The 17,630-nt window shown below is 39.9% G+C and overlaps 2 protein-coding genes and 1 pseudogene across 3 annotated transcripts; 1 reads left to right on the plus strand and 2 right to left on the minus strand.

Annotated features, from left to right (window-relative positions):
• Positions 1-573: 573 nt before the first annotated feature.
• On the minus strand, positions 574-5,938 carry LOC106955538 (mitochondrial basic amino acids transporter-like). 2 transcript variants are annotated; one of them, XM_015045783.1, is made up of 4 exons: positions 5,501-5,938; positions 4,125-4,233; positions 3,876-3,959; positions 574-3,652 (listed from the first exon to the last, which is right to left on the minus strand). In XM_015045783.1, exons 2-4 carry the CDS (start codon positions 4,179-4,181, stop codon positions 2,897-2,899), a joined length of 897 nt encoding a protein of 298 aa, XP_014901269.1. In that variant the 5' UTR covers positions 4,182-4,233; positions 5,501-5,938; the 3' UTR covers positions 574-2,896. The 2 variants fall into 2 exon arrangements, with proteins under 2 accessions (XP_014901269.1, XP_014901268.1); XM_015045782.1 differs by having other exon boundaries at positions 4,125-4,168; positions 5,501-5,937.
• Positions 5,939-7,291: 1,353 nt separating this feature from the next.
• Positions 7,292-9,104, minus strand: LOC106955550 (mitochondrial basic amino acids transporter-like; annotated as a pseudogene).
• A 3,777-nt stretch (positions 9,105-12,881) lies between these two features.
• Positions 12,882-16,228, plus strand: slc25a47a (solute carrier family 25 member 47a). Its single transcript, XM_015045784.1, has 6 exons — positions 12,882-13,057; positions 13,469-13,512; positions 13,605-13,676; positions 14,552-14,731; positions 14,878-15,142; positions 15,254-16,228. Exons 1-6 carry the CDS (start codon positions 13,021-13,023, stop codon positions 15,565-15,567), a joined length of 912 nt encoding a protein of 303 aa, XP_014901270.1. The 5' UTR covers positions 12,882-13,020; the 3' UTR covers positions 15,568-16,228.
• The last annotated feature ends 1,402 nt before the right edge of the window (positions 16,229-17,630 follow it).

A 17,630-nucleotide genomic window follows, 5' to 3' on the forward strand; every position in this document is an offset into this window, starting at 1 on the left:
GTTATTTGAGTGTTCCCTTTATTTTTTTGAGCAGTGTATATATAATTGAAGTTAAAACTTAAATCAGCTTTCTTTTAGATTTAATACAAATCAAAATAACCAAATGTAAAAATTATTAAATATTTAAATTGTACACTTGTAATGTTACCTTTGCCCACATTTACAATGCAAATAGCGTTACATTTTAGTTTTTCATTTTAGTATTTGAAAGTGGTTTTTCATTTCCCATCTTTTATCACTAGAGGGCGTTCGAGATTCACATATTGTATAAAAAATATTTGCATGAAAATTTGTTCTTTAAATTTTCACTTTATCTAATGAGATTTTGTTTTATTTTAAGATTTGTTTCCATTTAGCTGTTAAAGAAAAAAAAAGAAAATCAAGCTGTCGTTCACTTTTTCACGGTTTCATTTACTGAGCTGTAACAATGAACCCGTTTCAAAGCAAAATTTGAAACTCTTGTTCAGAGCAAAGTGAAAACGGCACCAATATGTTCAGCTAATTAGTGCTGGTAACTGAAAATAGTTTTTTTTTTTTTGTATGAAATGAATGTTGAAATAAAAGGCACAAAAAGCTGGTTAATTGTTTTTATTCCCTCTCAGACACAAACAGGTTCTGCGTGACAAAAATATGTCATTAAAACATCTACAAGAGGAAGATCAAACTGACCAAAATCATTCATGGAAAATTATACGCCGTACTTGAAAATAAGTCTCATATTTTTTCTATTTAATCCTGTACATATTGCTTCTCTCACGTCGGCTTATGTCATCATTGTGACAACAATCACACAGTATTGTCACAGAGCTGGAAATAGGAAGAAACTGCTTTCTTCATTGTCCTTTAACACAATGAGCTGGGATTATAATCAAGCATTTCAGCAGCATTTAAGATAATTAAACAGTAAAAGTTTTTTTTTTACTTGGAGGTCAGAAATTCCCAAAATAATGTAAAAAAAAAAATATCTCCATCTCCATCCAGGACCGGCTGTATGTGAATTAACCGTACGACTTCAAACAGCCTTTCAGCAAGCAGTGTCCAGCAGTCACATTGGCCTGCCGCTTGAAAGAAAAATGTGTTCATTTTAAATACAAAACAATAATTTATGCAATAGGCACACACACACACACACACACACACACACACACACACACAAAGAAAGAAGTCAGTTGGCATCCTTCAATGAAACTTTCAGATGCTTGTTACAGATGAAAAGCTGCAGTGTGATTTCATCTCTGATACAGATAAAGTGCAGCAGTTTTGTATAGCTGAAAATTCAAACTTCAAGTATTTTTCATTTTATTTTTTTTTTGAGTTGGCATTCCCTCGCTTTGCAGATTATGTCACGACCCAAAACAGAACCACATTTAAGCCAACAGGAATGACTTTTAGCACACATTTGCATGTCTTATTTCTTATTTGCCTCTTAGAATCAAACTCTAACAACATCCTCTCTTTTGTCTTACGTGCAAAATGCGATGCATAGCAGGAAATTAACACTGTGCTTCACCTTGAACACACCACAGCAGCAGCAACATGCTGTGGGGAGATAACAGGGAACGGAAGAGCAACAACAACAAAAAAATGCAACACTTTTGAAAGTTAAAAAGGTAAGAGGTCTTAAAACTAGTGCATTTATTATTTGCCCTGATGAAGAGGTGTGAAAATCCTTAAAATAAAGAAACTTTTTTAAGAGAAATCTCTAATGGCGCCCAAACCATCCTCTTAAGACGAATGATTTACAAAGCTAGTCTGGAACGTTCAATGAGTAATTGTGACTTCCTTGTATCTCCAGGGTATAAATATGAGATACAGAAGGGAAGACAGAATAACATGCAACTCAAGTAACATGCATGCATGTTGATCTGCAGGTCAGGAAAAGCGTGCAAGAAAATAAATCATAAATCATTCATTTAAAAAAAAAAAAAAAAAAAAAAAAAAAGAACCAGAACTGTGATAATCAAAACTGAGCCTCATTTTCTTTACCACGGTTACCAACAACAAATAAATACATAAATACGTGTGCAACTTCTAAACTGTAAACTTACTGAACAAAATGAAAAAAAAAAAAATAAATAATGACAGTGCATTGTTACATATTTCACACCTGGACCTTCGGTACAGCAGCTGAATTACAGTAAGAAATCTTCACATTTTCTGGTAGAACAAAACATAAAACGTAACAAACACCAAACATCTATAGAAATCAAAGCAAATTCTGGAGGTTGGCTCATACCAGACGGGATATTGTCTGCAGTAGATACTACTGTCGAGCCAACAGAGACGGAGTGATGATGACGATTCTACAGCTGTGGCGTTGTTCTGGTTAGATTAACGTAGATCCGCACATTTATTATTTGCTACAGTTTCTCAAAGCTCATGTAAAACTCGGGCGACGCCTTGGCCCAGATAAAAACATTCAATAAGGCAGGAAAATGTTTCCAAAAATAAAAAAAAACACACACAAAAAAAATAAATAATAAAATTATTGGTATACAGACACATTGCAAAACACACATCTCAAAATATGCTAAATATATAAGGGACTTCAAATTGTACAAACGACCTGGAAACTATCAAATGTGCGGTTTTTTTTATGTTTATAAGAATATAAGCTACACATCTATTAGATATACATCTCTAATCTCATCAGAGGCGATTTCATCCTGTTTGTTTCTTAATATCTGGAGTTACAAACAGGAATATAAGTTAACAAAAATAAAATACATCTCACTGTCCCTTCTTCAGAAAGAGTGCTTATTTATACGAGACATTCCGAGACTGGCAGCTGGGAACGGCTGATCTACGGTACCGGAGTCAGAGCATTAATGGGGTCTTCGCTTGTCAATTTCATGCGTTTTTAAAGTGCCGAAGCCAAGGCTCAGACCTCTCGCAGCTACCGGCGAGAATCGTACTCGTGCCGGTCGGGATGACGCGGCTCGCACTCTTCGGGGCCCTCCTCCTCACCGCGGGCGTACGTCAGCACCAGCGTGACGGTGGCGAAGGTGGCTGCGTTCACGGGGAAGGCTCGTATCACCGTGGAGGTGAGGCCTCGCGTGAACACCATGTAGCCCTCCTTCCTCACGCTCTGCCGCACGCAATCTGCGATGCTGCTGTACTGGTTGACTCCGCCCACCCCGTCCGCCTGCAACCGAGATTTGATCACATCTGCGGGATAGGTGACGATCCACGAGGCGATGCCGGCCATGCCGCCGGAAAACAGCAGTTTGGGGATCATGTAGCTGTCATTGGGCTCACAACCCAGGCTCTGCGTCAACACGGCGTAGGACCAGAAGTACACGCCGAAGCCAGGCGCTTCACGGACGAGCGTGGTGACCATTCCTCTGTTGATGCCCCGCAGGCCCTCTCGTCTGTAGATGTGCCACAAACAGTCCAGGGAGTTCTTGTACAGCTTCTTAGAAGACGACTTCTTCTGCCCGGTGCCCTGCATTTGCATACGGGTCTTAGCTAGCTCCATGGGGCAGCAGATGACGGACTGTAAGATTCCTGCGGCGGCACCGGCCAGAAACTGGTGTGTAGGGGTGTCCTCTCCAAGCATACGCATGGCGTTGCCCTGGACACCAAACACTATCGCATTGATGAATGTCAGGCCCATCATGGGAGAGCCAATGCCTTTATATAAACCAGCCACCTGCAGAAAACATCAGCAGTGACATCAGGGGCTAAACTTAAAGAACCAAATAATTCAATTTGCGAACACTCCCTATCCTGAACCAGTGAATTCAACTAATCTGAAAACGTCGACAGTATGGACATAAAACCTCTATAACACGTGTGGTTCTTATCATAGCCATGATTGCTTTTCAGTGTTTTTCATGAGAACTTGAGAAATAAAGTGAAATGAACTGACTTACCGACTCCTGTCTTATGATGGACTGGAAACAGTGAAACGTTCCACGATAAAGCGGCTTATCGACGCTCTGGACCTGCAGCCTGACCTGGATGAGAAGTTTTTTTTTTTACTTAAAAGTTAACAAAAGTACAAAATGCGATATTACGATGGATTTATTTAAAATGTAAAGAAATTAGGTTTATTGAGATGTTTTGTTTTTTGTTTTGTTTTTTTTCTGAAATATATGTAAGGAATATGCTGCACTTCTTACCTTCACTGTGTCAAACGGGTGTCCGACCAAGACTCCAACAACACCTGAGGACAACATGTCAAGCAATTAGCGATTTGAAGCATCTGATTCTTTCTGTCAGGACGAAATCCTGTAAGAGAGAAAAACACTAAAAAATGTTTTCACGTCGCCTTACTTTATATGTCAGATAATAATCAGATAAACTTTTTAGATGTTGACAGAGTGGACAAATTATGAAGAAGTTTAAACGGGTATGAATACTTTTGCAAACTATTGTTCATGTATAGATAAGAAGAAGACAGTGCTGGCCACCGATGGCCCTGACTTCACTCTCAGAGTTGATCTTTTGTAATATTTTTGGCCAGCTACTCATAAACTTTACAAGCTCTCTTTAGCCTAGTCAAACAATCTGTAAGAGGCAAAACATTTAGTGTGGTTTTATTTTTAGAGTAACACCTCGTCCTCCAGGAACAACATACTGGGCCCACTGCCAACTCACTGGCGTTCAATACTTTGTACATTTCTTTTGCATGGCTTCTAATGTTACTTAACACACCTGTACACCACATGAGGATGGCGTAACACAAGTTTGTGGGTGTTTTTTTTCTTCAATTTTCACATATATGAAATAAAAATTAATTTACTTTCCCTTTAAAAATATTGTAAGGCTAAATGAAAGGCTTGAAGCTACAGAAAACTGTACTCATACAGCATGTACTTTTATAAAGTACCATTAGTGACAAATTATATCAAACATGAATATGGAAAATATGAAACAAGAAGTAGTAGCTGTTTATACATCTATATAATGCCTTAAATTATTAGAATCAAATATTAAATACTCCAGTACACAATCTAAACTATGGTCTCCTAATTGTCATTTTTTTTGTGCATTATTTTCTGTTTACATGCACAACAACTCTTTGGCAGACTCACTCATGACTCACACTGTAAATAAACGCTAGTTAATCCTACATTATCACCCGTTTGTCACATGATGCATTTATAGAGGAAAGCCTGTCTCTACAGTAAACTGGGAACAGGACACACAAGTTTCTTTCATTTGGACACACTGATGAATGGATATTGACCTGAACTTGGTGAAGAGCTGAGAAAACAAGAGAAGGATGGTGCTTTGTATGTCACTTTAAGAAAAATGTCCACCGAGTGCATTTATCCAACAGTTTCATTTCATTTTTGACCATTAAAATAGCAAATAATTATCAATCCATGGATATAAAGCACTTCATGAGACAGATTGCAGTCATATAAAACAAAATGTACTCGATCCCGAAACTTTACTGTTAACTTAATGAATATAATCAGTGGTTTCAACCCGTTTTTCCATCAGGAGCAGCTGACAGCCTATAAGATGGATCCCAGCTGTAGTAACTTACCTCCTATGCATCCAGCCACGAAGTCCATCATCTTTATGCAGCTTGTTGAGGACGTTATTGTCTGTTGTTGCTAATGACATAAACTATCAAAAACCTTTAAATATAATGCTTTAATCAAACACTGACAACTATTCTGTTCGCCTTACTGTAATGATATCTGGATGTTTATTAAAGCTAATGAACCAACGTTAGCTGACACCGCCAGTTAGCCAACAGAACCGGCGAGCTGGTTAAGGATTCACTTTAATGGCTTACGGACGCAAAAATAGCTACGTTTTCTGATCTCTTATCCTCTGTTTCTTTCAGATAAAGCCCACTAGATGACATGTACGGCCTCTAAAAACAGCTGTGCTGCTGGTAGCCAATGCGAATCGTTTCAGTTACAGAGATTTTGTTACAGGAAGCGGTAACTACAGAGGGGCGGATCTTCTAACACGGGCTAAAGTTTCTGTCCAATCAGAGCGAAGAGAAAACGCCGACACCTCGCTCGAGGTGTATTACTTGTCATCTATTGGCTCTCACGTCTAAACTAAGGGACGTGGTCTAGTTATGTTCAATTTGGTTTGCGGTGACTAATAAATTTAGAACACTTGATTTATTTTACAAATCTCTAGCACGAATGACAAAGATTGTGAAACATTTATATGGAGAGAAAAATAAGGTTCATGGTGTTGTATCGTAGTAAGTTGTAATGTGAAAAAATGTTTCCGCACCGGTTGCTGTCACATCATTGCGCTTCTACATGGTGTTTTATGGAAACGTGCCACCATAAAGTACCTTATAGAATACCATATGGTGCATTCACATACGGAAGTATTATGAAATACTTCTAAGACTTTCTATTTCATAGACAGACTTAACCGAGACACTTATTCTTTCTGAAAATGTCAACAAATATGGCAATCATGTTTATGAGAGAAATATATCACGTTAATCAAAATGTCATTTTATTCAACTGAATTCAAAATGCCTGAACAAATGTATCCATATTTTAGGGCTGTGTTAAAATTTGTGGGCCTGGTGAGTTTGAATCATTTAAGAAAAACAATTTACAATCTGAAATGGTCAGTCACCTCAATTTAAATAGCAGTTTATTCGATTTTGGGGTTATTTCAATTTGGATATAAAATGTACGAGCTAACTTGAATGCACCATCAAAGCGTAACCGTAACATACCATTGAGTAGCGCAAATGGTTTAGAAACATCTTGACGCTAGATGGTAGCACAGATAGACAGAACCTATGGAAGCCCATTTCCGCCATGAAAGAAAAATAAAAGACCAACAGGAAGTCATAATTTCGACTTTCAAAGTCACAATTATGAGATTCAGTCATAATTTCGATTTTAAAAGTCATAATTATGAGCCATAATTATAAATTATGAGTCATAATTATGACAGGGGGAAGAGGTTTTTCATATAGTTTGGTTCGTTTGACACAGTGCAGCTGAAAATGTAACAAATGTTGCAGTTCTGGTCCCCAGTCGAACCTATCAGGTGTGAAAAAACCCAGTGTTGGTAAAAACATTGGTAAAGGATTAATAGAGAAGCAATGTTGTGATGACTTCCTGTAGGCGGAGTTTCAGATAGAGACAGAGGCCCAATTTTAAGCCACTGAATTACAAAGTAAAATTTATTTTGAGTCACACTTGATATGGAGAGTATTTTTATAACAGCTTTTGCTATTTTATTGCATAACGGCTCAATGGGGCCATTGTGATACACAATGGCAATACCAGGAAAATATATAATGCTAACCCTTTAGCCCTTGTGTTTAAAAATGGGGTCCAACCGACCCCACACCCATATCACTTGTATCAGCTGCCTCAGTCCTCGCACGCACAAGGGTTAAGGTGCCCCGGCTGAGGGTTAGACCTCTACAATTACACCCTGGAAGTGTACGTGTGCCGGTCGGGATGAGCCAGTTCAGTCTTTCGGGCCCTCCTCCTCACCGCGGGCGTACGTCAGCACCAGCGTGACGGTGGCGAAGGTGGCTGCGTTCACGGGGAAGGCTCGTATCACTGTGGAGGTGAGGCCTCGCGTGAACACCATGTGGCCCTCCTTCCTCACGCTGTGTCGTACGCAATCTGCGATGCCGCTGTACTGGTTGACTTCGCCCACCCCGTCCGCCTGCAGCCGAGATTTGATCACATCTACTGGATAGGTGACGATCCACGAGGCGATGCCGGCCATGCCGCCGGAAAACAGCAGTTTGGGGATCATGTAGCTGTCATTGGGCTCACAACCCAGGCTCTGCGTCAACACGGCGTAGGACCAGAAGTACACGCCGAAGCCAGGCGCTTCACGGACGAGCGTGGTGACCATTCCTCTGTTGATGCCCCGCAGGCCCTCTCGTCTGTAGATGTGCCACAAACAGTCCAGGGAGTTCTTGTACAGCTTCTTAGAAGACGACTTCTTCTGCCCGGTGCCCTGCATTTGCATACGGGTTTTAGCTAGCTCCATGGGGCAGCAGATGATGCACTGCATGGTACCTGCAGCAGCACCAGTGATAAACTGGTGTGTAGGGGTGTCCTCTCCAAGCAGACGCATGGCGTTGCCCTGGACACCAAACACTATCGCATTGATGAATGCCAGGCCCATCATGGGAGAGCCAATGCCTTTATATAAACCAGCCACCTGCAGAAAACATCAGCAGTGACATCAGGGGCTAAACTTGGATCTTATTTTCATCCATATTCTGTTCCTTGAACTTAAAGAGCCAGTGCAGTCAAGTCGAGAGAAGTTTCTTTGTACAGCACATCAGCAGCAAGTCAGTTCAATGTGATTCACATAATAAAAACTGAAAATTACCAAGTTGTAAAGAAGACACCATCAACGATTGAACAGAGATTATATTTTGATGTCTATGGCTAAATAATACCTCTCCGTGTTTGGTTCTTGTCCTGGTGATGCAGAACCAGAACCAGAACCAGAAGACCAGAGAGGTGTGGAAGGTTGATACAACAACACCAAAGTGAAGCCATTCAGTGATTTATAAACTGTCTATTAAAGTCTATTCTGTGATCTACGGGGAGCCGGTGTAGGGGCTGGTTTTAGTGAGAACACGAGCAGCAGCCTCCTGGATCAGCTGCAGCTTTCTGACTGATTTTTTACACTGATTATTGCAACTGATTACCACTGTTGCAGTAATCAAAGTGATTAAAGATGGACGCATGGATGAGTTTCTCTAGATCTCGCTGAGACATCAGTCCTCTAATCTGTTCTTCTGGCGATAGAAGGCAGACTTTGTAACTGTCTTTATGTGATTCTGACCAATGAATTCAGCTAATTTTGAGACTTTGATAACATGGATTTAAAAACTCTGAAACACTTGCATAAAAAAAGCAATCATAGCCATGATTAATTGTCAGCTTTTTTCTTTCTTTTCTTTTTTTTTTATGAGACGCTAAAGAACTTGACAAGTAAAGTGAACTGGATTGACTTACCGACTCCTGTCTTACGATGGACTGGAAACAGTGAAATGTTCCACGATAAAGCGGCTTATCGAACCTCTGGACCTGCAGCCTGACCTGGATGAGAAGATTTTTACTTTTACGTCCTAGCTGATCAAAATAAACATAAGTTAACAAACGTACAAAATCTGGTTAAGGAGCATGTCATAACCATTTTACTTTTGGTATCTAGATATTACAAAGGATTTGTTTTAAATGTGAAGGAATTAAGTTTATTGGGATATACATATATTTTTTTAAATGTATGTAAAGAATATGATGCACTTCTTACCTTTACTGTGTCAAATGGGTGTCCGACCAAGACTCCAGCAGCACCTGAGGACAACATGTCAAGCAATTAAAGGATTGGTAGATTCTGGTTCTAAAGCCATTTCTGTCAGGAAATGAGAAAAACACTAAAACCCTTTTATTTCCACATTGAAATTATGCATTACCTTACCACCGTATATCAAATAATATGAAATAAACTATTTAGTTGTTCACAGAGTGACAAAATATGACTCTATGCAAACCATCGTTCATGTATAGATCACTCTCAGAGCTCATCTTTTGAAATCTCAAAACATTTTTGCTCCACTTGCAGCGTGCCAGGCAGTGTGGCTTGTCAAACAGGATTTGTGGCTCGCACTGACTTGTGCCCGTGTTAAGACAAATAAAAAAACATATAAAAAATGTATTTGTGTGGCCACAACATCCCTCTATCCCCTTCTGCCTGCTTGGTAATCTAGAAGAACTGAACATGAACTCCAGACAAACCCAAACCCAACTGCATGTGGCCCCGACTACCACCAAGAAAACAATTCTGCTTAACTGGAAAAATAGAAAAAAAAAAAAAGAAAAATCAATAGCTAGATCTTCACACACAACAGTTATCAATGGAGCAACAACTAGCAATATATACAAATCAATTTGAATGTTTGAATATAGCATGCTCCATATTTCTTGATGCCATTTCATCACCGGTAAAATAAATAAGATTTTTTATTTTTTTTTTAAGTTATCCTTTATTTATTCTTTGTTCTGGCATATATTCTTATTTATTTTTCTATTTGTTTCCTTTCTTTTTCTCCCTCTCTTTTCCACTTCCTCCCAAAAATATCGGTGACTCTAACAGTTTAATCAATTAGAGGAGTGAAAAATATAACTCAAATTAGAAAACTGAAACAGTATTCCCTCATCCAGATGTTAATTTCATTTTTGCTGTGATACCAATTGATTATGTTCTCTTTTGTTTTTGTTTTGTATGTATTAATTTTAGTATATGTTTGCCTGTATTTTTGTTTGGTTGGTTATTTTATTATTTTTAATGCTGTTACTTGTTCTATTATCTGATTAACTATTTTGTACATCAGTGCCCCTTCTTGCTTTTTGTCACTTTGTAATGTTTGTTACATACACATACAATTGGTGAATTAAAAAATAAATAAATGTAATAGGTTTAGCTTCAAATCTACAGGGCCTAGTGGAGCCAAAAATACTAGAACAGGACTTTTATATTTTGAAGCAAATCGGTGAACCATACTGTAGCAGTATAGTTTTGTGTCTGTGACTGTTAATATTCACCAGTTTTGTTTTGTTTTTCTCACACAGGTATGCAGCTTTGTTTTGCACCATTTGGGGCAAAAATGCAAGTATAAGATTTTTTTTTTTTTTTTTAAAGTGTGACTCAAGACATACAATTTGTGCCATGTACTTAAGAATTTGAAATAGGCGTTTTTACCTTGCTCGTCCATCAGGAGCAGCTGACACCCCATAGGATGGATCCCAGCTGTAGTAACTTACCTCCTATGCATCCAGCCACAAAGTCCATTATCTTTCTGCAGCTTCTTGGTGTTATTGTTGTGATTGCTAATGGCAGAGACTACCAAAAGCCTTTAAATATAATGCTTTATCAAGCACTGACAATCATGCTGTTAATCTCTGTCCTGCTGGTAGTCCGTGTGAATCATTTAACTTTTTGCTACAGGAACTGGTAACTCCAGAGGGGCGGATCTGTTTGCAAGTTTCTCTCCAGTAAGAGAGAAGAGAAAACGCCGACACCTCGATCGAGGCGTATCACTTGTCATTTGTTGGCTCACGTGCGGTAAACTGAGGAATGTGGTTATAGAAATTAATCAGAATTAGCTTCTGTATACACATAAGAAGTTAAACATACTACAAATGTTTTCATTTGTTTATATGAGGACTTTTCACTCGTCTTTGTGCAAGGTTTTATTATAATATGGTTTCATGTGTATATGGAACCTAATTCAGTTTAAATAACTAATTTTTGAATGTGATCTGAAGTCTTTATTTGTACTACAGCACATTTCAAAGTTGTATTCTTCATTTCACCCTAGAAACACCGTTCAACTTTCAGTTTGCAGATTCTTCCATGCTCTGTTTAGAAGTGAAGACGATTTACAAATATCTTTTACGTTTTTTCCACAACTTGATCTATGGTCAAGTTATCTCTTCCATATAATCTAGTCCACACACCATCTCTCTCTCTCTATCTCTCACTCTCTCATCTGCGCTTTCACTTTGCTTGAGATATATCTGTGAATGGCGGGACAATCGAAAACAAGAGACGGCCCTGGTACGCATTTTGAACATTTTTCCAATACTTCTTACACTTCCTGAATGGACAGGTTATTTGTGTCAAAGTGGGTGGCTCAGAAAGATCAAATTCTTTGTGCCAATTGACAGATCGTCATTAATTACCATAGCGACAGAACGCTCTAACCAAGTCTTTCCAGCTTGGCAGGAAAACACAGCAGGGCCGGTGTCACGATTTGCGCCTGCTGTCTCTCGGAAAACACTGCCAAAAGGCAAGGTGGCAGAAGACCAAAGGAAGAAGGTTCCATGTGACTCGTGAGACTTGGATAGTCTAAACTGACGACTGGATTTTCAAAATAAGACCTACACATACAAAATAAAGGGCATAAGACATAGGCTCCCATGCTTGAGATAGCACACGCTCTAGTGGTAGCACCACATAACAGAAGGTCAACATGCTAGTGACAAACACACAGACTAATGGTAGCATTTAAGCTGATGTTGCCATTTTAGCTATTTTTTTTAATATAAATGTTAGCTTTACATACTAAATAAAGTAACTCAATATCAGTCAATGCGCCTGTGATAAGCCACATCCTATTAGCAGCATTTTAGCTCATTTTAGCTTATATGCTAATGTTTGCATACTGTGTAGCCTAAGTCACTGGTGAAATCAGAATTTCTTTATTGTCAAATTTTAAAAAAACATCAACTCTCCAAGGCGCTGCAAATAAATACATAAGTATTTATAAATGTAAAATATAGTGGAAACAAACCAACACAACCTCCTTGAGGATAAGAGTTTGAGGAGGTGGTGACCCAATGTGAAGGGTCCTGGTTATGCTGTGGGCTTTCTGGGGGCAGCAGGTCCCTTACATCTCCTCCAGAGATGGAGGAGGGCAGCCGGTCAGTCTCTTTGCAGTGTCGATGATCCTCTGGAGCTGCTTCGCCTCTGCCGCAGCGCCGCTGGAGAACCACAGTGAGAAGGGCTGAATACCGACTCCATAGAGTAAAGTCTACAAAATGCTATTTATTCCTTCTGACTATCAAGTTAATAAAATGAATTTTTTTTATTCAATTCAGTTGTTTAAATCGTTGCATCTGGCAGCAACAAAACAAACTGAATTCAAAATGCCTGAACAACTGTATCCACATTTCTAGGCATGTTTTGAAATTTACTGACCTGGTCAGATTTAATTTGTCCAGGTAAAAAAAAATAAAAACTATTTACATTTTGGTCAGTGATATCAATTTAAATAGAAGTTTATTTGATATTAAGTCAGGCGATTGGAGATTGGACTGTAAAACGTACGAGCTAACTTGAATGCACCATAGCGTTTAAAAAAAAAAAAAAAAAAAAAGTAACCGTAAAATACCGCGTAGAAGCGCAAATGGTTTCGGAAACATCTCGACGCTTGACGCGACACCAACACCGGCTGTCACGTAACAGCAAAGCAGTCAAGGTTACCGGTCGAGTTTCAGTGCACACATGGCTTGACCACTCGACAAGATGCATATAGTGGACTTTGTGTCCGGATCTGTTGCAGGTAACGGGTAAAACTAATCTCGCCACGCTGGTTTGTTAGCGTTTGGTGCTGTTGCTAAATGGCTAGCCGCTGTCAGTGTGTGATATAACGACATATGCAAAGATCAGATTAGTTATGACACGACGTCTTTTTTTTCTTTTTTTGTACAATTTCTTTTTTCGTGTTTCAGCTAGTTTTAAACCTGTGCAGGTTTGGCTTTGCTACCTAAAGGCAGACATAACAATGCAGACATAGTCAGTCAACATTTGGTTTCTGTTAAGCTGAATTAATAACAGCTTGATTCCAACCATACACGGATTATGTTCCTTTGCATGCTTATCTGTTTCGTATGATTGCGATGTTTGGCAAACTACAAATAAAAGCGAGACCTTGCTCATATATCTGTGTGCTGTCCTTGGTCCGAACCAACAGGGGCATGTGGAGTGACCGTGGGCTTCCCTCTGGACACTGTGAAGGTACAGTGAGGCTCAGATACGGTCTCTGATGGCACATGCATGGCTTCTAGATCACAGCTAATACATTTTCATGTTATTCTTAACTTTTTTAGGTCAGAATCCAAACTCAGAAACAGTTCACAGGCGTGTATCAGTGTGTACTGGAGACCATATCAAAAGAAGGGGTGAGTATATTATTTCCAGGACATTCTCACACAAATTGATTAGGTTGGCGTAAATCTAAGTAGAACCTGATAATGACATGGATTTGAAGGTTCTCTGTAGGCCGCTGTGAGATTTTCACTTTGAGTACAAAATATCGTTATTTTACCGTATAGCAATATTTACACAAAAATCCTACATAAATTCATTAGCAGCACAAATTATTTCTTTAAAACCGACAAGAAATAATTGTTGCTTAAGAAAAGAAGCGGCAATTATTTTCTTAATTGTAGATATTGACTATAACAGTTACATTTGAAGTTACACTTTAAGATCTTAGAGTTAAAACTAAAGCTGCAAATTTGGTAAAGTGAAAAAAAAAAAATCTAAATTGTTGAGGTGTTTTAATTGAACTACTTGCACAAGAACCTGCATATTTAAGGAACACTAGCAACTAAAACGAGACTATAATTACAAGGATTTTGTTTTTCAAGTTCAACATTAAATCCTGGAGACTCAAAGTTTTTATTTTGTAAATCCTTTTTGAAAAGCACACATCTGCACATCGTGTGTGCTTTAAGTAGGACGCCTCGTGGATTCTGTTTTATGAATCCACAAGGGACACATTGAAGAATGAAGAGTGTGCCATCTTTTTAGAACACTTACAGTGAAACGGTTGCAAAAACCATTTGACCAAAGTCGTGTGATTTTAAAATGCATTCCTACCAAAATACCAAAGACGTGCATGTCAACCTCTGAGCTTTAATCGTAAGCGGAGTAAATCGCTGCGACGCCGATGGAGCGAACTTGCAAAGCAGCGCAATCGTCGGAACAAACATAATGAAGTAATTTTTTATTTATTTTTTTTGTCTTTCTTTCCCCTCCGTTGTTCGCTCAGGTGCACGGCTTCTTCAAAGGCATGTCGTTTCCCCTGACCACGGTCTCGCTGACGTCCTCTGTGGTGTTTGGCACCTACAGGAACTGCCTGCAGTGCATGAAGCAGGCGAGGGGAGCTGAGTGGAGTCCAAGCACCAAACTGGAAATCTTCTTGGCTGGGATGGTGGGAGGTGTAGCTCAGGTAAAAGGAAAAACAAAAAAACCCAGGTTCACACCCCACCTTGTGTCTTATTAATCTTACTCGTAAACATTAGCCCTTACACAAACTGAACGACTTTAACTTCATTTGGGTGTTTTAAGCTTGTGCCTCCGATCTGTTTCCGACAGACGTCGGTCATGTCTCCAGGCGACATGGTGAAAGTGCGTCTGCAGTGTCAGACAGAGTCGGCGCGGGAAGGAGTCAACAAGCTCCGACCAAAGTACCGCGGCCCGGTTCACTGCCTGCTGAGCATCGTCAAGGAGGAGGGGCTCAGGGGGCTCTACAGAGGAGCTCTGCCGCTCATGCTGAGAGACGGCCCGTCGTACGCCACCTACTTTTTGACTTATGCGACCGTCTCTGAGTGGATGTCAGGCAGCAGCAATGAGAAATTACGTGAGTAAAAAAAGGGGGCAGCTTCTTCCAACCTTGTCAGGCTTTTCCAATCCGAGAATCCCATCCAAATGCGGGATGTAGGATGTGATGATGTTATTTTGTGTCCCTAAGACTGGAGCGGTGTGATGCTGGCTGGAGGAGTGGCAGGAATGGCGGGATGGTTTGTCGGAACGCCCATGGATGTGATAAAAGCCCGTCTGCAGATGGACGGCGTGCGAGGGCCGAAGCGGTACAGGGGCTTCTTCCACTGCGTCGCGGAGACGGCGAGAGGCGAGGGAGCTGCGGTTTTCTTCAAGAGCCTGGGCATCAACTGCCTGCGCGCATTCCCAGTGAACATGGTGGTGTTTTTCACGTACGAGGTTCTCACCGGTTTCCTCCGGACTGGACCGGAAGGCGTTGACTCGCCTCACGTAAGGCTGGAATAGGAAAATCTCCGTTTGACCCAGTGCTAAATATTTGGTTGCCCAGGAGCGACTGTCTCCACGATGATCACTAAAACTGTTACATATCATGCTTTCAAAAACATCAGTTTTGTGTTTTTGGGAAATTCCATCAGTCAAGCGTTACTGTATGTGACTCCGTCTGGCCACTAGATGGCATCCTTGACCTGATCCACAACTTGAGACATTTTTAACTTAATTCACAACCTTTAAGTGACTTGAATCAGCCGTCCTTGTTTGGATAGCATTGGACATTCGTCCCTAAACAGGCCACATGCTTCACTTTGCTTCCACTGCTTTTTTGCAAACAAAATGTTACAAGTGACTCAAACATATTGAAACTGGCTGTAACGAGTTGAACTACATAAAAAAAATAGGAGCGCAGATTCTGCTTTAACAGCAAATGTTTCCTCTTTTTTAAGCCCAGTAAAGAGGAAACCTGCCGACTAATCAATGGATTAAACTCGTGTATTAATATTTTCATTTTAATATCGGAGTAATGTATTATTTGGTGTAAGGGAACTGACTGTTACAAAGGCAGAGGCAAGCCAGGGTTCTTTAAATGCTGGAAATGTGTAACTTATTTATTTTTTATTACTACAATGAATGTTTATTATGTCTTGTGCAATAAAGCTCGACAATACTTTGCGGACCTCTTTGACAATGCATTGGAAGAATGCATTGAAGTTTTACACTTCGTTCAAGATGTCAACAAGCAGAAGTCTGAATATTTGGCTGGGAAACACTTAGTTTGTCTGCAGTTATGAATATCAAACATGTTGCGGTCAGAAGATAAAAGGAGAAGCAGCTGAGCCATGACAACGCACATTAGTAGCCATGATGGAAAGAAAACGACTGAAGTGCATTTTTCCAGAGTGCATGCTTTCATTTTATTCCACAGCATAACTGATACGTTTATGAAGGATTTTTACTCTGTTAATTGCACATCAAACTAGTGATCTCTATTCTTATGCCGCATGTCTAACAAGCCTTCCTCCGATCTCCAGATATGGATTAACTTGATCCGGCTTTTTGAATAACATAGTTCGTACAAACACTAATGAACAGCGCTACATCGGTTGTCTACTACTGTGGGGTTTTTTTTTTTAATTAATAATGCAACAATTTCTCACAGGTACTAACTCCAATTAATCCTTGGAAAAGACAATGGTTTCCTCACCTCACAATGGCTTTTTGAGGGTTTTTGTCTGCCTCAAAAAAAAAAAAAGTTGCACTCGCATTCAACGCTGGCATTCCACAGTGAGAGGTTGGTTGAGCTACTATCATTTCAAACCAGCCAGCCTAATAAATAAATACTTGTTTTACATCAGGTTTATGTTAAATATTTAGATTTGCAGCTGCAGCTCATCTCTCAGACTGAGCAGAGACGGGACGTCGACATGACGTCTTGCCACAAATTTCCAGTTTGATTTTGGTCTAGACTTTGAATACATGATCTAAACTGTCCCATCGCATCTCTTGGTCGTTGTCCTGGTGGAAGGTGACCCTACAACCCCAGTCTACAGTCTTTGGCAGCATCTGACACATTATCTCAGATAATCTCCTTTTTGTTTAGGTCCATCCATTCTGCCTTTTTCCCTGCACCTGCTGAAGAAAAGCCTCCCTATAACAAGATGCTGCTGCTGCCACCATGGTGTGTTCAGAGGGGCAACGTCGACTCTCTTCCGTAAAACACAGATTTAATCGCCGTCCTTTCAAACTTTTGTCCGACCTGAACAGTGGATCTCTGCAGCTCACTCAGAGTTACCACGGGCCTCTTAAGCTGCTGCTGCTTTGAATAAAGCTCTCCTTGCCTCTTCTCCAGGTTTAGGTGGACACCCAGCTCTTGGTGAGTTTGCATCTTTGCCATTTTACTCATGATGAGTTGAACAGGCCTCTGTGAGATGCTCTTCCCATTATCTCTGTACTTGGGCACAATTGTTTAAACAGATGAATGAATCACCTTCATCCAGATGAATGAATCTGGATGTTGCTCCCATCCAGACTCCAGTCTCTTCCTGATACTGTGACTGTTTGCTTTTGATTTT

This window comes from Poecilia latipinna, unplaced genomic scaffold, assembly GCF_001443285.1.
Source record: "Poecilia latipinna isolate Pla-1442-1.1 unplaced genomic scaffold, P_latipinna-1.0 Scaffold744, whole genome shotgun sequence".
NCBI lineage: Eukaryota > Metazoa > Chordata > Actinopteri > Cyprinodontiformes > Poeciliidae > Poecilia > Poecilia latipinna.